Source organism: Pan paniscus, chromosome 20 (genome assembly GCF_029289425.2).
Source record: "Pan paniscus chromosome 20, NHGRI_mPanPan1-v2.0_pri, whole genome shotgun sequence".
In the NCBI taxonomy this organism is placed as follows: Eukaryota; Metazoa; Chordata; class Mammalia; order Primates; family Hominidae; genus Pan; species Pan paniscus.
The window spans coordinates 62424961-62446593 of record NC_073269.2 but is presented as its reverse complement, the minus strand read 5'-3'; the positions used below and the strand labels follow the sequence as shown (position 1 = coordinate 62446593).

The window sequence follows — 21633 nt, the reverse complement described above, 5'->3', positions numbered from 1 at the left end:
CAAGACTGGGCGGCAGGGGAGTGGTCAGACCAGCGCTCTCATCCTACACTTTCCAAAGCCCGGCAACTGCCCTTCATCCACCCGGCAGAGGCTACAGATTTCCTCTCTGGAGAGAAGGAACCGGGGTTGCTCGCTGAGCTGACAAGAGGTGGCATCCTGGAAAGATGCAGCTGGCCAAAGCCTGCCCTCCATACGGAGCCCCCTCCTCGGCCAATGGCTCCAGCTAAAGGTGAGAGGATTCCTTGCGTGGCAGAACGGGCCACCCAAGACCTACCAACACTGACACTCAGGACCCCAGTCAAACAGAGTGGCCTTAGCAAGGGAGGTGGGTGCCATTATCATCAGTCGCGGATGTGGAACTCATGCCCAGAGGGTATGACCAACCTGTAGGTCCCCAGCCAGGAAGCTGAAGGGCTCAGACGCGAACCTGACTCAGTGTGGCGCTCGGCAGGTCCCTTCCAGGAGCCTCATCCCTGCCTCCGTAGGATGGAGGTGGGGACAGCCCTCCTGAGGACACATTTCCTGCACTGCTTCCCACAGCTGTGCCCAGACTCCCAGAGCCTCTCTCATGCCAAGAGAGTCTGCGGTGGGAGCCAAGACAGCTGATCCCAGAAGCCCCGGGCACCCCAGACGCTGGGCCCTGGGAGGGTGGCTGTGCCGGACAGACTCCAGACAGAGCTCAGACTCCGGGTCTACACACAGTGACTTTATTACTCTATGGATGCTGGTGAACTGCCCTCCCCAACCAGCTTCACGGGGGCAGGCATCTCTGTCCATCCCATGCCTTTGGGTCACAGGGGGCAGCGAGACCAAGGAGACCACAGCCAGGCCCTGGGTTCAGCTTCAGAGCCATCGCCCGCTGCCTCCCCCGACCCCCAATCTGTCCTGCGGGAGGAGAATTCCTAGGGACAAGACCCAGACCCCTTTCCTTCAGCCTCCGCTTCACCAAGGGGGCCTGGCCTGCGCCCGAGCTCCTCCTGGCCTGCCCCTCAGAGGTCCCAGGTCCTCACCTCTGCTCTTCAGGCAGGAAAAGGGCAGGGAGAGAGGAATGGAGGAGGGAGAGGGAGGCTGGGCCGCAGGAGAGAGAAGAGGGGGAAAGGAGGAGACATTAGGGAGAGGCCCCTTCACACAGAGAGAGAGGCCGAGAAATCAGGGAGAAGGGGGGGCTGAGGTGAGACCTGAGAAGGAAAGTGAAATTTGGGGGAGAAGGAGTTGGAAAGGAATAGAGAGGAAGGCGTTGGGAAGTTCAGACAAGGGAGGCGCAGGTGCAGGAGGACGATGGGAGGGAAGGAGGAGGGGAAGAGGCCAAGTGGCGCTGGGAGAGAGGAGGGACCGCCCGGGGGCAGCACCGAGAGCGGGAGGTGGCGCGGGCCGGGAGGCGGCTAACCCAAGGGCCAGGGCGGGAAGGGGCCTCCACCATCGGGGCCCGGAGCTACCGCCCCCTGCGCGCTGGCCGCTGCCCGGCCGTGGATGCGCTGGTGGCGCAGCACGTGCTCGCGGCGCCCGAAGCCCTTGCCACACTCCCAGCAGGCAAAGGGCCGCGCTCCCGAGTGCGTCTTGCGGTGGCGCACCAGGTGCTCGCGCCAGTAGAAGGTCTTGCCACACTCGCAGCACGCGTGGGGCTTCTCACGGGTGGGCAGAGGGCGCAGCGCGGGCCCGGGGCTGCCGGGGCTGCCGGGGTGCGTGTCGCGGTGGCGCCGCAGGTGCTCCTTGCGCCGAAAGGCCTTCCCGCACTCAGGGCAGGCGTGCGGCTTCTCGCCCGAGTGGCTCTGCCGGTGGCGCAGCAGGTGAGCTGGTTTCAGGGACGTTTTGCCGCACTCGGGGCAGGACGTGGTGCCCGGGGCCGCTAGGAAGGCGGGCAGGCCAGGCGCCAGCGGGGGGCTGCTGGGCTCCTGCTTGTAGGGGCGCACAGCCTGGGAGTCCCCAGGCGCCGGCCCCTCAGCCCCAGGGGCGGTGCCTGCTGGGAAAAGAAACAGAGTCAGCGTCTGGGTCGGCACGAGGGAGGGGCAAGGACAGCACAGGCTGGGGTGGAGGCAGGGAGGGAACGCTTAAAGGCAGAAACCATTGGGGTGGGAAGAGGGCTGGGCTGTGGGCTTCTTATTCATACCTGTGTCCCGGTACCTAGTAGTGCCTGGCATACAGTCAATGCCCAATACATAATAGATAATGGCTGGCTGGATGATGGATGGGTAGATGAAGAATGCGTGGGTAGATGAAGAATGCGTGGGTGGATGATGGGTGATGAATGGACCGATGATGGATGGGTAGATGAAGAATGCGTGGGTGGATGAATGGACCGATGATGGATGGATGAATGTACAGATGATGGATGGGTAGATGAAGAATGCGTGGGTGGATGATGGGTGATGAATGGACCGATGATGGATGGATGAACGTACAGATGATGGATGGGTAGATGAAGAATGCGTGGATGGATGAGGGGTGGATGAATGGACCGATGATGGATGGATGAACGTACAGATGATGGATGGGTAGATGAAGAATGCGTGGGTGGATGAGGGGTGGATGAATGGACCGATGATGGATGGATGAATGTACAGATGATAGATGGGTAGATGAAGAATGCGTGGGTGGATGATGGGTGGATGAATGTCTAGATAATGGATGGGTGGGTGGATAACTAGATGGACGGATGGGTGATGGATGGGTAGATGATGAATGCATGGGTGGATGATGGGTGGATGATGGGTGGATGGATGGACAGATGATGGGTGGATGAATGTACAGATGATGGATGGGTGGGTGGATGACTAGATGGACGGATGGGTGATGGATGGGTAGATGATGAATGCATGGGTGGATGATGGGTGGATGAATGTACAGATGATGGATGGGTGGGTGCATGGGTGGATGAGTAGATGGATGGGTGGGTCATGGATAGATGGGTGATGATGATGGATGACAGAGGGATGGTGGGATTGGTGTGAGGGGGAACACGTGAAGGATGGATGGATGCCTGGGTGAATGATAGAGGGATGGATGGGTGAATGGGTGGGTATATGATAGAGGAATGGATAGGTGGAGGGTGGATGATGGCTAGATGGGTGCATGGATGGATGGATGGATGGATGAACCTCCAACCCCGAGGCCCACCCATACCCCCAATGCCCGCCCCTTGGGTCCGAACCCCGGGGCTCCTCAAGGGCTGGGGTCCAAGTCTGTCCTTGTCCTGGGTCCTGGTGCCAGGATCGTTCACTGAACCCCCTCCCCGGTGCTGGGGGCTGGCGGGGAGAACCAGAGAGGCCAGCAGCTTACCTAAGGGAATCATCCCGCTGTCCTCCTTTCCACCTGTGGCCCCAGGGCCCTGCGTCACATCCTGAGGCACCCTCGTTGCTGATGACCCATCGGGGGAGGCTGCTGGCCCCTGAAATGAGAGCGCAGTTTTGAACTCAGAAACCTGAGCGAGGGCCTCTATTTCTCCCTCTCCCCACCACCATCGACCAGCTGTGCAATCCCATCCCTGCTGGGGGGAAGCCACAGTCATGCTGGGAGAGACTGAAGCCGCCCCACAGAGAGGCCCCCAGGTGAGGAACCAAGGCCTCCTGCCAACCCCCTGCCAGGGAGCCATCTTGAAGCCACCAACCTTCAGATGACAGCCCGGCCAATACTGCACTGTGACCTCACAGGAGACCCTGGGCCAGGTCCACGTGCCCAAGCCACTCGCAGACTCCAGACCCACAGAGGCTTTCTGAGCTGACAGATGTTACTGTTTACACCCCTGAGTTTGGGGTGACTTGTCAGGAAGCAAGAAATAACTAATACACCTGTCTCAGATCAGCTTCGTCCTGCCATTTGGATAAAGTGCAAGCTCCTTAACAAAATGCAGAATATATAAGCTACTTTTAACTTGGGAAAAAAGTAAACTAAGTTCAGAAACAACTTTTCTTGGTGTGAAACGGCAGAACAGCTGCCAAGCAGGATGGCACCAACCAGGAAGACCAAAAATTTAAAAAGTTTCAGTCCAACTCTGGTTGTGGTTTCTTCGCCCTACTACATAATTCCTCAAAACCACGTCCCCAAGGGAAAGGGATGAGAATTCTTCTGGTGCCTATGACAGCTAAGTCACGTACCACGCCTTTTCCCCGTTTCAAATATTTTCGGCCAGAGGAGTACCTGGATCATAAAGCAATCATTGGTGTGAAAATTAGCAATGCCTAGGCCAGGCGAGGTGGCTCACGCCTGTAATCCCAGCACTTTGGGAGGCTGAGGCGGGCAGATCACAAGGTGAGGAGTTTGAGACCAGCTTGGCCAACATGGTGAAATCCTAACTCTACTAAAGATACAACAAATTAGCTGGGCGTGGTGCCACGTACCTGTAATCAAAGCTACTCGGGACGCTGAGGCAGGAGAATCACTTGAAGCCGGGAGGCGGAGGTTGCAGTGAGCCGAGATCACACCACTGTACTCCAGCCTGGGCAACAGAGTGAGACTCTGTCTCCAAAAAAAAAAGCAAAGTGGCAGGGGCAAACCACCTGCCCTCACTCTGACAGACAAGAAAACGTTTCCTAAATAAGGGGGTCAAAATACAAGAGCGTGGGCCTGGTGGCTCATGACTATAATCCCAGTGACTCAGGCGGCTGAGGCATGGGGATGGGGGCTTGGCACAACGCTGACTAGATCCTAGGTGCCTCGCAACCTGGCTGTGGGACCGTGATGGGCTCTGGGGCCCATCGGAGAGAGTCAGAAGAGCACAGTCTCACTCGGGCCCAGAGCACCACCCTGGACCACCCTCCAGCTCCTTGGCCCTTGGCGGGGCTCCCATGACCCTTGTGTGGTGTTAGCCACAGGCAGAGGCTGGGCAGGGGTGCTGTCCTGGCCTCAGCTCAAGGGCACCGGGGTTGACACACCTGAGAGTGGAGCCTGGGAAGCCGTGCCAGCAGACGGTTCTCCCAGAGATCTTGGGCACAGAAAAGCCTGAGATCCACCCATTCCTCGGGGAACTTCCTGGTTTGAGGCCCCAGAGACAGGGGACGCTGGCCAGGCATTGTCCACAGGAAGAGACATCCAGGGCACACCCATGCGGGGACAGGCGCGCCTTGCGGGGCCAGGCACACAGAAGTGGGGAGCATGGAGCAGCCCCGGGGTCCTAACCCTCCCTGTGATTTTATGATATGTATACATTGGGCTCTGTCCATGGCTCCTGGCTCATGACCCCCACAGCCCTTGTTACAGTCTTGTTCTAACGATGGGAAGCTTTAGGCCTCAGAAAAAGAGTCTCTCCCTGACCTTCTGCCCTACTTTCACCTGCTCTTCTTTCTCCACAAGGCAGGCCTTAAAAACTAAAAATATCCTTAAATCTTCCCCCACCTCTGGCCATAAAAAATTTTTCTGACCTAATTTGTCTGATTGTGGGCCATAACACCCCCCTTCAGAAGGGGTCCTGCCCCTACCCTGAGGAAAGAAAGCCAAAGGAGGCCAAGAAGGGTCTGAACACACAGGCCTTGCGAGGTTTCCCCGCTCGGTCTACTCGGATTCGATCACACCCGTTTTATCTAATCGCATTTCTACATGGCTGTCCATGCTTCAGTTATGCCTCTCAACCAAGTCTCCATAAAAGGCCCAAAGGACAGGGTTCAGGGAGCTTCCAGAGAGCTGAACTCGTGGAGGTGGACAGCAAGGTAAACTAGACCTCACCCACATGCCAGGAGGATGGTGCATCCCAAGTCCACAGGGACAGAGGCCCCGGCGCTCGGAACCCTTCCAGACCTCACCATACGTGGCTCTCCATCTGGCTGTTCACTGGTATCCTTTAAAATCTCCTTTACAATAAATCAGTAAACATGTTTCCCTGGTTCTGTGAGCACACTAGCAAATTAACGGAACCAGAGGAGGGGCTGTGGGAGCCCGATGTACAGCCCGTCAGTTGGAAGCACAGATGAAAGAACCTGGGGCTTGTGACTGGCATCAGAAATGGGGGGCCAGTCTTGGGATGTGAGCCCTCAACCTGTGGGATCTGGCACTGTCTCCAGGGAGACCGTGTTGGAAATGCAATAGAGGACGCCCAGCTTGTGTCTGCTGCAGAGCTGATTGCTTGTTCGGTATGTGAGGGGACACCCCCTCCAACATTTGGTCACAGATGTCTTCTGTGGTCACTGATGCTGAGAATAGAAAAAGATACTTTGAGTACGTTTTTTCCACAGATACCCCCGTCCCTGAACCAGCTGTGTCACCTCGGGCAAGCTGCTTCCCTTCCCTGAGATGACACAAGTACCCAGGACGGACCCTGCAGGCTGCGTGGAGACTGGACGAGACGCTGCTGCTGTGCAGTGAGGCTCAGCCCTGTCCAGAGAGGTCTGGCCTCTGCCCTTGGCTCCAGGGAGGGTCACCTCTATGCTCCTAGAACACACTGCCTGATGGCAGGGTCTGCTCACCTGGAGCCCTGGGCCACCCGGGTGGGCTGAGCCCACAGCGTGACTCAGGGTTGGGGGTCTGGGCCACGTGCATCAGCTCGGCCTCTGCCGGGGATGGAGGTGAAGGTCAGCATATCTACACACAACCCCAACAGAGACCGAGTGCCGAGCTCGGGGGAGCGTTCCTGGCCAGCAGCACCCCCTGCAGGTTGTCACACGTTGTTGCCGGGAGGAGTTAGCGCCGTCCACACTCCACGGCAGGAGGACAGTTGGGAGCTCCGAGCACAGAGCCTTCCTCCACCCGTTCCACACATCTCTTCCCTTGGCTGATTGTCATCTGTGTTCTTTCTTTGTAATAAGCTGTGACCCTGTGTGTGACTGACTGAGCCAATTTGGCACAGCCAGGAACACACTGCCTGATGGAGCCCTCCTTACACCCATCCCTGGAGGGCTCAGGAATCGAGATTCCAAAATTGCAGCTGAGGGAGCCAAGGCTCTGAGAGTCCCAGACATGCATCCGAGGTCACCCAGCTTGGAAAAGGTGGAGGCAGGACTCATATCCAGCTTTGAAGTCTGTGTACTTTAACTGAGAGACTCTGGTCGGCTTTGAAGTCTGTGTACTAACTGAGAGACTTCCTAAGGATGGAGCATCCTCGTGTATCTGGGCTAAGCTCCACCTGCCCCAGTGCATAGGCCTGTCCACCCACTGTGGGCTCAAGCTGCTGACGTTCTGTTGAGGATCCCCTAAGGATGAAGCATCCTCTTGTATCTGGGCTAAGCTCCACCTGCCCCAGCACATCAGTCTGTCCACCCACTGCGGAATCAAGCTGCCGATGTTCTGTTGAGGGTCCCATGAGACTGGCTGCAACCTTCTTTTCCTGTGCTGTCCTTGTCCTGTTAGGTGGTTGGGGGTGGGGGTGGGGGTGGCAGCCTTGCCAGTGAGCTGAGGAACACCTTCCCTGTGTTCTGGAAGTTTGTGTAAAAGAGACCAGCCTGGCCAACATGGTGAAACCCCGCCTCTCCTAAAAATACAAAAAAATTAGCCAGGCATGGTGACATGCACCTGTAATCCCAGCTACTTGGGATGCTGAGGCAGGAGAATTGCTTGAGCATGGGAGGCGGAGGTTGCAGTGAGCTGAGACCATGCCACTGCACTCCAGCCTGGGTGACAGAGTGAGACTCCGCCTCAAAAAAAAGAACAGATGAGAATGATCAGTTCCTTGGAGGCCTGGTAGAACTTACACATAAAGTGCTGGAACCCAGTGCCTTCTATACGCGAAGGTCTTTCATCACCTTTTGATCTCCCCCCTCTGGTTTCCAGACTCTCACATCTGCCACTACATCATGAGCATATGTTGGTGATTTATATTTTCCTAGAAAACTGTCCATTTCATCTAGGACTTCGAATGCATTGTGTACGTTGAACACGGGGTTCTCAACGGTTGTCAAATCCGCTCCATCCCCGGCTTTGCTTGCTTCCACCATCAGTGTTTGTGCTGTTTCTTGTTTTCCTCCTGGTCAACTTGCTGAAGGTTTGCACTATTCTACCATTCTTTTCAAATACTGAGTTTGGGCCTTGATTATCAACCTGTCCTCTGCTAATCTGCTGAGTTTGGCTTCTACATTGAACAGCTACCCTGTGCTATTTTCTTTTCCCGTGCTCCCAGCTGCCTCTGGAGCCCCAGGGCCTCCCCTTCAATTCCGACCTGAGACGCAGGCGGACTGGGGCATTTCCTGTCAAGCTAACCAGGTACTGGCTGGAGCTGCCTCTCCCCGCCTCCCAGGCCTACCCCACTGGTTTTTCTCTGCCCTGCCCCCATCCGTCTTAAACTATCCCCTTTCCCTATTGTGTGCCTGAGGCCAGATGCTGAGTGACTACAGCCAGGTCATTCGATCTTTCTGGACAGATCAGATTCTCTCTCCACAGAAGTGAGGAAGCTGACCATACCCTGGTCTTCCTGTCAAATCCTGTATATCAAAGCAGGACAAGAGGAGGCTGGGAACGGTTAGCCATTCCCTCCACAGCAGGAGAAGAGGAGGCTGGGAAGGGTTAGCCATTCCCTCAACGAGTATTTTTGTAGCACCTACTATGTGCCCAGCACCATCCTGAGCTCCAGGGACACATCACTGAACAAAAGACAAGGCCCCAACCCACAGGAGACTATATGAGACTATATTCCAGCTGGGGCTAGACATACCATAAAAAAGTCATAAACAAACTCGACAAGGCCAACGTAGCCAAGAAGGCTATATATTTCTCTAAGTCCCCTAGACTCTGAGGAGATGGGAACAGTCCTTAGAACCATGGAGGCTGTGATTCCCAAATGTCCCCTGTTCTCCCCCAAATGGAAGAGCCTGCCCCCTCCTGGATGACGGGCTCTCTCTTATTGGTGGTCCTCAACTCCAGTGGCTCACACAGGTCATGAGGCACTTTTAAAAAAAATGTGAAAGTCTACTAGCTGGCAGAGGATGCATCCAGACTAACATGAAGGAATCTCCAGGGCAAGAAAACAACCCAGTCTGAAAATGGACAGAAGACTGCTGCAGACCAAATGTCTGTGTGCCTCTCAAATTCTATGTTGAAATCCTAACCCTGAAGGTAATGAGATTGCGTGGGGCCTTTGGGAGGTGATTAGGTCATGAAGGGGGAGCCCTCATGAATGGCATTAGTGCCCTTCTACAAGAGACCCCAGAGAGACCCCTTCACCCCTTCTGCCCTGTGAGGACACAGCAGGAAGCCACCATCTGTGAACCAGCAGGAGGCCCTCACCAAACACTGAGTTGGCCTTGATCTCAAACTCCCCAGCCTGCAGAACTGTGAGAAATACATTCCCGTTGTTTTCAGCCAGCAGCCTATGGTACCTTGTTACAGCAGCCCAAACAGACTAAGATGTCACGCAACCCAGCAACTGCACTCCTGGGCGCTTACCCTAGATAAATGTAAACGTGTATTCACACAGAAACCTATTCAGAGACGTAAACCAGCTCTATTAAAAAAAAAAAAAAAAAAAACAAAACCCTGGAATCAACCCAAATGTCCTTCAACAGGAGAATGGAGACATTCAGTTAAAAAATTACTGAAGCTGAGGCCCGAATCACCTCATAACCGCAACTTCAAATCTAAGAGTAAAATCCCGGCAACGGTTTTTTTTTTTTTTTTTTTTTTTTGAGACAGAGTCTCACTCTGTCGCCCAGGCTGGAGTGCGGTGGTGCAGTCCTGGTTCACTGCAATCTCCAGCTCCTGGGTTCAAGCGATTCTCCTGCCTCAGCTTCCTGAGTAGCTGGGATTACAGGCATGTGCCACCATGCCCAGCTGATTTTTGTATTTTTAGTAGAGACGCAGTTTTGCCATGTTGGCCAGGCTGGTCTCGAACTCCTGACCTCAGGTGATCTGCCCACCTTGGCCTCCCAAAGTGCTGGGATGACAGGCGTGAGCCACCGTGCCCGGCCGACAGTATTTTTTAAAAGTTTCCAGGTGAGCTCTACTGCTTTCTACCAGTACAGGAGCCTCTCCTCGGCTGTCCTCTCCTTCTCATCCGGCAATGTCTCGGTGAAAACTCTGAGGACAGGTGAGGACCCACACACCAGATGCCAAGAAACCCCAATCCACAGCAGCGCCCCCAGATGTCAGCTGTCTATATACCACCGTCAGCTCCCACTAGATGCCCCCAGATGTCAGCTGTCTATACACCACCGTCAGCTCCCACAGACCAGATGCCAAGAAACCCCAATCCACAGCAGCGCCCCCAGATGTCAGCTGTCTATACACCACCGTCAGCTCCCACTAGATGCCCCCAGATGTCAGCTGTCTATACACCACCGTCAGCTCCCACAGACCAGATGCCAAGAAACCCCAATCCACAGCAGCGCCCCCAGATGTCAGCTGTCTATACGCCACCGTCAGCTCCCACAGACCAGATGCCAAGAAACCCCAATCCACAGCAGCGCCCCCAGATGTCAGCTGTCTATGCGCCACCGTCAGCTCCCACAGACCAGATGCCAAGAAACCCCAATCCACAGCAGCGCCCCCAGATGTCAGCTGTTTATACGCCACTGTCAGCTCCCACAGACCAGATGCCAAGAAACCCCAATCCACAGCAGCGCCCCCAGATGTCAGCTGTCTATACACCACTGTCAGCTCCCACTAGACGCCCCCAGATGTCAGCTGTCTATACACCACCATCAGCTCCCACAGACCAGATGCCAGGAAACCCCAATCCACAGCAGCGCCCCCAGATGTCAGCTGTCTATACACCACCGTCAGCTCCCACAGACCAGATGCCAGGAAACTCCAATCCACAGCAGCGCCCCCAGATGTCAGCTGTCTATACACCATCATCAGCTCCCACAGACCAGATGCCAGGAAAACCCAACCCACAGCAGCGCCCCCAGATGTCAGCTGTCTATACACCACCGTCAGCTACAATGGCTATCGCCCAGGCTCTTATTACTCTTCTTTACTTTTACCTAAAACTAAAATAACACTGACTTAAGACCATGTTGTATCATTGCTGGAAATGGAAAGCCAGTATCATGTGCCAGAGAGAGAGGTCATGGGAAATTCCATCACTCACGGCAGTGTTATTCCCGTCCGTGTGGATACTGATAGGAGAAGGCTCTGAACCTGAGAGCTGCCCTTATTAAAAAGAGAGAGTAACAGATACAAGAGAGATGCTAAAGACATCCCAGAGCCACAGTGAGAGGTTCGCCTCGGAGCAAGCAGAGAACGCAGGAGAGTCCCGACAGCCTGGAGCCTGGTGATTTCCCGACTTTTAGATTCACTGAACCAACAGAACTCTCACTGCATCCCCGAATGGAAGATTTTTTTTTTATTTTGCAAGATATATACACTAAAAGCAACAATAACCACCACCTACTTTTACCATCTTTTCCTAAAAGAACATTTTAATGCCAACGAAACAGATGGCATGAGCTCAGAGTAGTAACAGTGGCTGAAATCTACCTAGACGGCACCCATGTGCCAGGTCCTGTTCTGAGGAGTCATGGAAACTGGAAAGGGCGTAACCCCGAGGCTGACAGATTCCACGTTGGTTCTGTTCCACCCCCACTTCACCTTGCATTCACCTCGCCTCTGTGGCAGACAGAATAATGGCCCCAAAGATGTACACGGTCTGATCCCCAGAACCTGTCATCTGCTGTCTCAGGGCAACAAGGACTCTGTGGACGGGAGGGAGTTAAGCACTGACATGGGGAAACTCTCCTGAACTATCCTGACGGGCCGAATGTCATCACAGGCAACCTAAGACGCGACCACAGTACACCATGGAATACTATGCACCAATGAAAAAGAATGAGTTCATGTCCTTTGCAGGGACATGGATGAACTGGACGCCATCATCCTCGGCAAACTAACACAGGAACAGAAAACCAAACACCACGTGTTCTCACTCAGAAGTGGGAGTTGAACAATGAGAACACATGGACACAGGGAGGAGAACATCACACACCAGGGCCTGTCGGGGGGTGGGGGAAGGGGAGGGAGAACATTAGGACAAACACCTAAGGCATGTGGGGCTTAAAACCTAGATGACAGCTTGGTATGTGCAGCAAACCTTCATGGCACATGTAACAAACCTGCACGTTCAGCACATGTATCCCAGAACTTAAAGTAAAATAAATAAATAAATAAAAGAAGTGACCACAGGACCTAAGTGGGTCAAGGTCAGAGGAGTGATGGGGGATGGAAGCAGAGGTCAAGGTCAGAGGAGTGATGGGGGATGGAAGCACAGGTCAAGTTCAGAGGAGTGATGGGGGATGGAAGCAGAGGTCAAGGTCAGAGGAGTGATGGGGGATGGAAGCAGAGGTCAAGGTCAGAGGAGTGATGGGGGATGGAAGCAGAAGTCAAGGTCGGAGGAGTGATGGGGATGGAAGCAGAGGTCAAGGTCGGAGGAGTGATGGGGATGGAAGCAGAGGTCAAGGTCGGAGGAGTGATGGGGGATGGAAGCAGAGGTCAGAGTGCAGCACTCTGAGGACGGAGGAAGGGCCATGAGCCGAGGAATGCGGGTAGCCTCTAGGAGCTGGAAAAGGCCGGAAACGGATTCTCTCCTAGAGCCTTGAGAAGGGACGTGGCTCTGCAGATGACACCTTGATTTTGGAGACTTGAGAAGGGACGTGGCCCTGCAGACACCTCGATTTTGGGCCATGAGACCAAACCATTTTGGACTTCTGACCTCCAGAACTGTAACAGACTTGTGTGATTTGTAAGCCGCTGCATTTGTGATTTGTTACAACCCACTTTTGGGAACAATGACCCGGAAGGAGGGCGAGGATAGAGAAGCCAGAGCCAGCACAGAGGTGCCAGGAGGCAGGAGCAGAGGAGGGGCGAGCTGTATCCCAGACAATAAGATGGGGGAGTGTCTGGGGGCTGGTCGGGCCGCATGAGAAGGGAGATGGATGAGGCCACTGGCAGCCTTGACAGGAGCTGCTCCCTCTGGAAGGAAGGAAGGCCGCCCGGCTGCCATGGACTGAAGGCTTTGCTCGCTTTGCCTCACCGAGATGCCCCCTCTCTGCTGCTACATCTCAGCACCCAGCAGGCACTCGGTACGCACTTATGAGGAACACGCGACCACTCTGACTCTTCACCCTCCTGCCACTGGGGACTCAGGCCTGGCCGCAAACACCCCCTCACTCAGGGCCCCTCTGCCGCTCGAGGTGGCTCAGGGCCTTTGCACTGGCTGCTCTCGTGGCCTGGACCACTCTTCTCAGAGGTCTCTGCGTGGCTGCCCACCGCTCATCACCCAGGCCCCACACAGCAGCCACCAGCCATGGGAGAGTGCCACTACTGAAAGGACGGTATTTTGAACACATTGGGGTCCATGAAGTAAATTTGCCTTTTTTTAACGTGCTGACTAGAACACTTAAGATGGCATGTGCAGCTCACATAACACATCCCCCGGACAGGACTCTAAGCCAGGCTGGCAACTTCCCTGACGGGGCCAGGCAGTCAACGCTTCCAGCTCCTCGGGCCCTCTGTGGTCATCACGGTGGCAAGTGTCAGCCCCAGGTGACATGAGTGGGTGGGTGTGGCTGTGCACCAAGACTTCACCCAGAATGTGAGTCGGCCCTTGCCTGCTGTGTGGTCAAGAAACCAAACCTGCCCAGAGAGGCCTGGCTTTGCCCTCTGCCCCTGGGAAGTCATCTCTGAGCCCTTGGAGCCTCACGCATGATAAGGAGGGTCTGCCTGCCCCAGGGGACTCAGGCCAGCCCGATAGCAAGATGAATTTGGGGTAGAGTTTGGACCAGGGGGTATCCTTGACTTTCAGGGGGCGGGAGGCTGAGGTCAGCCACACAGAACGGGGAGGAGTCCCCAGTAAGAACCCGGGACACCACGGTCTGAGGAGAGTCCCTGGCTGGCAACACTCCCTGCGTGCGGGCGGGGTGCGGGGAGAGGACAGCTGGTAGCTGCGCTCCCTGGAGCCTTCGTGGCCTTCTTCCCAGCTGCTTCCAGCACGTCCTTCTCTGATAAGCCGTGACCGTGAACACAGCTGTGAGTCCTTCTAGAGAACTCGCAAGTATGCCAGGGTCTTGGGGCCCCTCCTGACTTGCAGCTGGTGTGGGGATGGAGGGTGCCGCACGTGGACTGTCCCTCCACGCTGTACCGCAGCCTGTACTGCAGCCTCCCCACCGCGAGTCACACTGGTTTTCAGGGGTTCAGTGGTGCTCCTCCCTGGGCTTCCTGGTGGCTTCCCTGGCACCTTCCCCTCTCCCTTCCCCGCTTGCAGTCCCGCCAGGCTCACCCAGAGCTCCTCCAGCAGGGCCACCGCCTCCTCCCCGCTCTGCGGCTGCCGGCTGCACACCCAGGCCTGCGTGTCGGCGGGCAGCGCGCTCAGGAACTGTTCCAGCACCAGCAGCTCCAACATCTGCTCCTTGGTGTGCACCTCGGGCCGCAGCCAGTCCCGGCACAGGGCGCGGAGCAGCCCCAGCGCCTCCCGCGGGCCCGGCGCGTCGCCCAGGTGGAAGCGGCGGAAGCGGTGCCACGGCGAGTCCAGCGCCAGGCCCTCGGCCTCCTGCTTCACGGGCACCGCCACCTCCATGGGGCCTCCCGGACCGCAGCGCCTGCAGGGAACAAGCCGGTGAGACCCCTGCCCGCCGCGACCCCGCCCGCGGTGCCCAGACTCACAATGGGACCCACGCTCTTTTTTTTTACTTTTTATTTTTTGAGACGGAGTTTCGCTCTTTCCCCCAGGTTGGAGTGCAGTGGCGGATCTCAGCTCCTGGGTTCGGGCGATTCTCCTGCCTTGGCTTCCCGAGTAGCTGGAATTACAGGCATCCGCCACCACGCCTGGCTAATTTTTATATTTTTAGTAGAGATGGGGTTTCACCATGTTGGCCAGGCTGATCTCAAACTCCTGACCCCAGGTGATCCGCCCACCTCGGCCTCCCAAAGTGCTGGGAATTACAGGCGTGAGCCACTGCACCCGGCCTGGGACCCGCGCTTCTGAGCCGCCCACATACCCAGGATAGGCCCGGCCTCTGTGCCTTGGTTTCCCCTGTAAGATAAAGCACTCACCTGCTCTGCCTGGCCCAGGGGGCAAAGAGGTCTCTGTGAGGGGGCAGCGCTCACTCAGGTGGTGAGGAAAGGGTGTGCCCTTCCTGGGATCCCAGGGAGTCAAGTCCAGGCTGGGTCCCGCCCTGGGCCCCTGGCCTCTGTACCTCAGTCCTGCAGCTCCTCCCGCAGCCTGTCCTGAGGATTCAACCAGAAAACACAGAAAGAGCTTGCAGCAGGCCTGGCAGCAGCAGGTCACCATCAGCACCACCCTCACTGGACTTGTGGGGCCGTGCACCCCACACCCTGGGAGCAGACACTTTGCAGCCTACTCAGAAGCCACCCCAACTAACTGCTGTGGCCTGAATTTGTCCCCCAAAATTCACATGTGGAAGCTCTCACCCCAGTGTGACCGTATTTGGAGATGAAGCTTTTAACTGGTAATGAAAGTTAACTGAGGTCACAAGGGCTGGGCCTAATAGGGCTGTGGCCTTATAAGAGGAAGGGACACCGGGACTCTGTCCATCTCTGCCAGCAGGAACACACAGCAAGGAGGCCACCTGCAGCCTGGCAGAGGCCCTCACCAGGAACTGACCATGATGGCATTCTGAGCTTCCCGCTCCCAGAACTGAGAAATAAGCTCATAGCAGTTCAGTCCACGGTGCTCCGCTATGACAGCTATGACGGCCTGTCCCAGTCCCTTCCGCTGGGAATTTGCAATCTGGGTGCCAGCACTGTCGGGTTCTGGTGAGCACCTCTTCCAGGCTGCCGACGGCCTCCTTTTGTGTCCTCCCATGGCGGAGAATAGAGAGAGGCAGCGAGCTCTCCTGTCTCTCTTTTTTTTTAAATTTTTGTTTTGAGACGGAGTCTCGCTCTGTTGCCCAGGATGGAGTGCAATGGTGCGATCTCGGTTCACTGCAACCTCCGCCTCCCAGGGTCAAGCGATTCTCCTGCGTCATCCTCCCAAGTAGCTGGGATTATAGACGTGCGTTACCACGCCCGGATAATTTTTGTATTTTTAGTAGAGACGGGGTTTCGCCAGGTTGGCCAGACTGGTCTCAAACTCCTGACCTCAGGTGATCCACCTGCCTTGGCCTCCGAAAGTGCTGGGATTACCGGCATGAGCCACCACGCCCAGCCGTGATTGCCATTTTTAAATGCATTAATAAATACTTTACAATTTTCTGTTTCGGTTTCTACTATGATACGTAACAATAGATATGACTCCCATCAATAAAAGCATGTTAGGGTCTTCAGTAATTTTGAAGGCAGAAAGGAGTCCTGACTTCAAAGCATTTGAGAAATGGTGGTCTCTGAGCTGGTGGGCCGAATCTGGCCTGCAGCCTGTTTTACTTAAGTCTCACTGGCGCACATCCACGCCCACTTGCTCACGCGCTGTCCACGGCCGCCTTGGAGCTACTGAGTGGCTGTGACAGGGCCTGGGTGACCTGTAAGGCTGTCCACAGAGCCAAAGATAGTCACTCGCTGGCTCTTTACAGGACAAGACTGCCGGCCCCTGACCTCAAGGACACTGGAAGATCAAGACAGAAGGGACCCTGATGACCCCATGGGGCTCAGGCGCCAGCCCGCCCCAGAACACCTCTGGAGTATTATGGGAGAAAAGAATCAGTTCTGTCCTATGTGGAGCCCTGTACTTGGGGTCTCTTCATTACAGCAGCTTGGCCTGTATCATAAGGAACTATAGCAAAGTCCCCTTGACCACAAGGCAGAGGGTGGGCACATAATCTGCTTCTAGCCAGTGAGGTCTGAGAGGAAGTCTGTGTTCAGACAATTTTCTTCCTGATACAACCAAAGCCTGGGCTCCTGACCGCCATGTCACTAACCACAAACGTCATCTCATTGCTGGGACGGCTGCCACAAGACCCGTGTATGCCTACTCTCGCCACCTAGAGCCAAATCACTCCACAGTGATCACAAGAACTTTTTCACTGTAAATCCCTGTCACTTCCTTGCTCAGTGCCCTCCAACTGCTTCCTGTGATGCTCAAAACCCAAATTCCTTACTATGGCCATGAGATCATGCAGCCCAGCCCTACTTTCTCATCTCTGCCTGCTCCTAGATTCTCTATACTCCAGCCACAATGGATCCCTTTTTTTCTTTTTTAAAGACAGGGTCTCTCTCTGTCGCCCAGGCTGGAGCGGTGGCATGACCTCTCGGCTCATTGCAGCCCCGACCTCCTGGGCTCAAGCCATCCTCCTGGCTCAGCCTCCTGAGCAGCTGGGACCACAGGCAGGCACCAACACACCCAGCTAATTTTTATATTTTTTGTAGAGACAGGGTCTCACTATATTGCCCAGGCTGGTCTCAAACTGCAGGACTCAAGTGATCCTCCCACCTCAGCCTCTCAAAGTGCTGGGATTACAGGAGTGAGCCACTGTGCCCGGTCTGGCTCACTTTCTATCTTCTTGGACCGAAGGCCAGTGCCCACCACAGGGCCTCTGCACCTGCTGCTGCCTCCCGCTGGATCACTCTTTCCCCCCGATCTTTGCTTACCTGACTCCTTTTCATGACTGAGGCCTCCATGCAATTATTACCCCCTTGGAGAGACTCCCCAGATCACCCCCTCCGATGCTGCACCCACGTGCCCTTCCCCCACGTGCCCTTCCCCCAGTTGCTAAGACGTCACCCTTATTAGTTTTCTTTCAGCATTTAACAAGATCTAGTGTTACGATATCTGTGTGCTGACTTTCTTCACTGCAATTCATGTGGGCAAGAGACTCCATATTCCAACCCCAGCATTCTGGCTAGCACTCAAATAAACTTTACAGGCTGATCAATCCCATGAGGTTGGTGTTACTACCCCCAAGTTGCAGAAGGAGCAAGGGGAGATGTCTTACCCAAAGTCACTCAGCTAACACGTGGCAGAGCCTGGACTCGCACATCCACAGCCAGGCCACAGCATCACCTCCCACCCCACCCATCCATCAGTTTAAGGGCTGATGAACCTGGGAGCAGAAAGACTTATCGGAAGACCCAGGCCAGATCCGAGTCTCAAAAGCCACACAGATGCCTGCTCTGCTATAAAAAAGATCCCTCTGGGACTAAGGAGGAATTTCCGCCAGAGAGCAATGCCACAGGCCATCAAGCTGACCCTGTTTGCAATCTCAGAGGTGATCACAGGTTACTACACCCTGGGCTGTCCAGAAAGTGAGCTCTCTGGGGCAGTGACCAAGTCCAGCTCTTCTCTGGGTCGGTGGGGCCATCCAGCACAAGGCCTGCTCCCAAGAAAGCACATGCTGTTAAGTAAGGGCCTTCCACCATATCAATCCACCCTACCATCCAATGAGCGCCCTGTGCTATGTGCATTCAACAGCTGTAACCCTGCTGTCTAGCTGTCTGTGTCTGCAAAGCACAGTCCAGTCCACAGCCAGGCACCCTGGATGCCTTGAAGACAGCCACTGAGTGGCTAGTGTCTTATACTGCCCCACCCAACCTTCCCAACAGACCTGTGAGCTGGGGAGATGGGTCCCCTCTTACCATAGGGAGATGCTCAGAGAGTGAAGGAGCCACAAATGGGACCCAGATGTGACTCCAGAGTCCACACCAGTTCCACCTAGTACCCCGGCGCCAGCACCCACGTATGCTGGGTTAATATCATGGCTAAGAGGCTGTGGAGTCTGGCTGCCTGGCTTCAACTTCCAGCTCTGCCACTCATCAGCAGTGTGACTGTGGACGTGTGACTTACCCTCTCTGTGCTTCATTTCTCCACCTGAGACACAGGACTAACAAGAGCTCCTTCCTCTCAAGAGGCTGCTGGGAGCAGGAGTTAGAAGCAGCCTCCAAAGGCTAAGTGCTCGACAAAGACCGGTTTGTCTACTCTAGTTTCCCAACCTCGACATTAATGGCACTTGTGTCGTGGCGGGCTATCCTGTGCAACATACAATGTCTACCAGCATCTCTGCCTCTTTTCATGAGATGCCAGTAGCACTTCCCCAGTTGGAAAAACCAAAAAAAAAGTCTCCAGACATTGCCACATGTCCCCTGGGGGACAAAACCACTCCTGGTTGAGAGCCGCTGGCCCACTGGACAAATATTTACCTACGGCACAAAGGCTCTGGGGCAAATTCCAGCTCTGCCTCCTACCAGCTCTGTGTCCTTGGACGAGGTACAAGGCACCTTTTGTAATACCCTGTATCTCCATTTCGTTGACTGTAAAGTGATAGAAGGAGAACAAAAATGCTGAGAACCACACCTGGCTAGTAAGTGTCCAGTCAGCCTTAGGGTTACTTTGTCGAAGTTTCCCTGCGAGGTGCCCAGGGGACACTGCTGTGAACACGCACGCAGATTAAAATACTAAGTATACATTGGAATAGGCGTTAAAATCGGATATAGAGGAGGGTGACTCCATCCTGACTGGGGTAGAGGTGGCAGGGGTCAACTTCAGATGACAATAAACAGAGTTTCTAAGCACTTTACACATATTACCGAAGGTAATAATGCCTTGCAACAAGCTAAAAAGGCAGATGCTCCGCACTGAGAAAGCAGCAAAACAGAGCAACGATTCTTATCTTCAGGAATCTCACAACTCTGTAAAAGTTGCACTTGTAGAAGCAGCGCGCACAACGAGCCACCTGCGCTGTATCTACGTTACAACAATAACCATCGTCCCCGGAAGCCCCTTCCCGCAAACCTTTCCGAAGGGGTCCGGTCCCGGCGCCCCCAGACTCCTTTGTAGGGTCCAGCTTCCCACTCAGCTTTCATCTCACAGCCCACCCTCTGCTAGGGTCCCCTTCCCCTCCCCCACCTGTCCCTCCCCCGTCCCGCCCCTCCCCCTCTCCCAGCCGCCCCTCCCCCGTCCTCTCCCTCAGCATTTCTCTCCCGCGTTCAGGACCTCGAGGATCCACGACCCCCTCCCACTATCCACCCCTCCCCCTCTCCAAGTCCCTCCCCCTCTAGTTCTCTCTCCCAGCCCCTTCCCCATCACTCAGCCCCCTTCTCCTCCCCTCCCCGCAAGTCTCCCATCTTTCCCTCCTGAGGCCCCGGCGCCCCTCTTCCCATCCAACCTCTGGTCCCTCCCTCGTCCAACCGCCCCCACCCAATCCCTCCCTCCTTCCCCCCTCGCTCACCTCACTCTCTCAGGCGAGGCTCCCCAAGCCCCCTCACCTCCCCGCACATGCGCACAAAGCTCGCCGGGACTCCATGCCCCAGCAGGCTTTGCGCCAAACTCCCCCATCCCCCTCCCCCAATCCCATACTCCGAGTCGCTCGTTCAGCCCAACAACTCCCCATGAAGCCGCGGCCTCACCCCGAACTACAACTCCCAGGAAGCACCGCGGCAAAGGCGGCTGCCCATTGGCCCTCGCCTGGGGACCGCCTCACTCCTGTTTGTCACCGCGTGGCGTCTTCGCCAACACTGGAACTACATTTCCCAAGATACATGAAAGCGTCGTCTGCAGCCTATTTGGCCTTGACGGCGCAAATGTCGCGGGCTGTCTGAACGCGACAGGCTTTGGACTACATTTCCCAGAATGCACGAGGAGGCTTCCCAGTGGTCGGCGCGCGGGCCCTGGACATGCGCAGACGTGCCGGGGGAAAAAAAGAGGGAGGAGGAGGAGGAGGAGCCATGGCGGCGTTGTGGAGATCAGGGGAGGCCGGGCACCGCCGGGCATTTGGGAGGTGGAGCCTCCAGAGCTCTAGAAGCTGGCAAGCGAAGAGGAGGAGGAGGAGGAGACCACGCTAGAGTTCTGCGCCAATCAGGAGTGCAGGCTACGTCTCCTTGACTACGGATCGCATTTTTTTTTTGTCCTCCCTCTCCACCCGGGCAGAACTTAAGGGCCGATGTCGGTGCCAGGAATCAGGACGTGAGCAGGCTGCCCTCCTGTTCCGGGGTGGGCAGTGGCTCAGGAGGGGGCCAGCGCGGGGGCCTCGGTTTGGCTCTTCCTGTGTGTGAACCTGGACAGGACACCGCCCTCTCTTTAGCCTCAGTTTCCCCTGGGGTGAATTGGGGGACATCGCTACCTGCCACGCGTCCTCGCTGTGCCCCTATTGGACAGACTACTGCCCCGTCCTGAGGCCTCAGTTTCTGCATCTCAGAACTGTGAAGAAGCATATTTGGATTTTAGAGCAGACAGACATCCTAAGAGATCAGCTGAAGTTTTTTATCTAGACAGTTCCAGACCTGATTATGGCTCATACAAGCCCTACCCCAGCCCACAGCGTATTTCCTCCTCCGTACAACAAGGATAAGAGAATCCCCCTCCCATCCTCCACCTCCCCGGCTGATCTGAAGACTCCGCGCCATAAAAACGAAGACAGTGGCTTACCCATAACAAGCATTCATTACATGGAAGTTGTTCGTCTTATATTCATATATGAACAACTTTCCCCAGGTTTCACAAGCGATGAGTGGCTGACTCAGAACTTTGTGACCAGTTTGCCCATGGTGGCCTAATCTGCCCTGGCCCACCTGTCTACCACTGTCTTCTCCTCGTGTTTAATGAGTTCCAGTCATGCCTCCTTTCTGCTCCTAGAGCACGCTGATCTTCTTCCCACTCATATCCGATGGCCTACTTGACATCTCCTCTTGGATTTCTTAATAGGCATCTCAAACCTAAGGTGGGCAGTAGACAATTTTTCACTCTCTCCCCCACCTTGCGAAGAAATTTGTTCCTTCCCATTACTCCACCATCTTAGAAAGTAAGTCCATCTTCACCCAAATGTTGAGGCCAAAAATAGAAAAGCAGCCCTTGATTCTTTTTTCTTTTTTTTTTTTTTTTGGTGTTTTGTTTTGTTTTGT

General features: G+C 55.3%; 1 protein-coding gene across 7 annotated transcripts; it reads right to left on the bottom strand.

Moving 5' to 3' along the window:
• Nucleotides 1-685: 685 nt before the first annotated feature.
• On the bottom strand, nucleotides 686-20161 carry ZNF444 (zinc finger protein 444). Of its 7 annotated transcripts, none has more exons than XM_057300548.2 (6): nucleotides 19529-19569; nucleotides 18937-19047; nucleotides 14902-15075; nucleotides 14129-14447; nucleotides 3277-3385; nucleotides 686-1957 (listed from the first exon to the last, which is right to left on the bottom strand). In XM_057300548.2, exons 4-6 carry the CDS (start codon nucleotides 14423-14425, stop codon nucleotides 1383-1385), a joined length of 981 nt encoding a protein of 326 aa, XP_057156531.2. In that variant the 5' UTR covers nucleotides 14426-14447; nucleotides 14902-15075; nucleotides 18937-19047; nucleotides 19529-19569; the 3' UTR covers nucleotides 686-1382. The 7 variants fall into 7 exon arrangements, with proteins under 7 accessions (XP_057156531.2, XP_034800587.2, XP_014198400.3 ...); XM_034944696.3 differs by having other exon boundaries at nucleotides 686-1960; nucleotides 19529-19565; XM_014342914.4 differs by lacking the exons at nucleotides 18937-19047; nucleotides 19529-19569 and adding an exon at nucleotides 19965-20161.
• Nucleotides 20162-21633: the final 1472 nt, after the last annotated feature.

What these genes read in the sequence shown, in the direction of transcription:
- ZNF444 (XM_014342913.4), bottom strand. Translation starts at nt 14,425, where the DNA reads ATGGAGGTGGCGGTGCCCGTGAAGCAGGAGGCCGAGGGCCTGGCGCTG. An exon ending in CCCTGCTGGAGGAGCTCTGG is followed by an intron (nt 3,386 to 14,128) that starts GTGAGCCTGGCG and finishes CTCTCATTTCAG; the next exon opens with GGGCCAGCAGCCTCCCCCGA. An exon ending in CAGCGGGATGATTCCCTTAG is followed by an intron (nt 1,961 to 3,276) that starts GTAAGCTGCTGG and finishes TTCTTTTCCCAG; the next exon opens with CAGGCACCGCCCCTGGGGCT.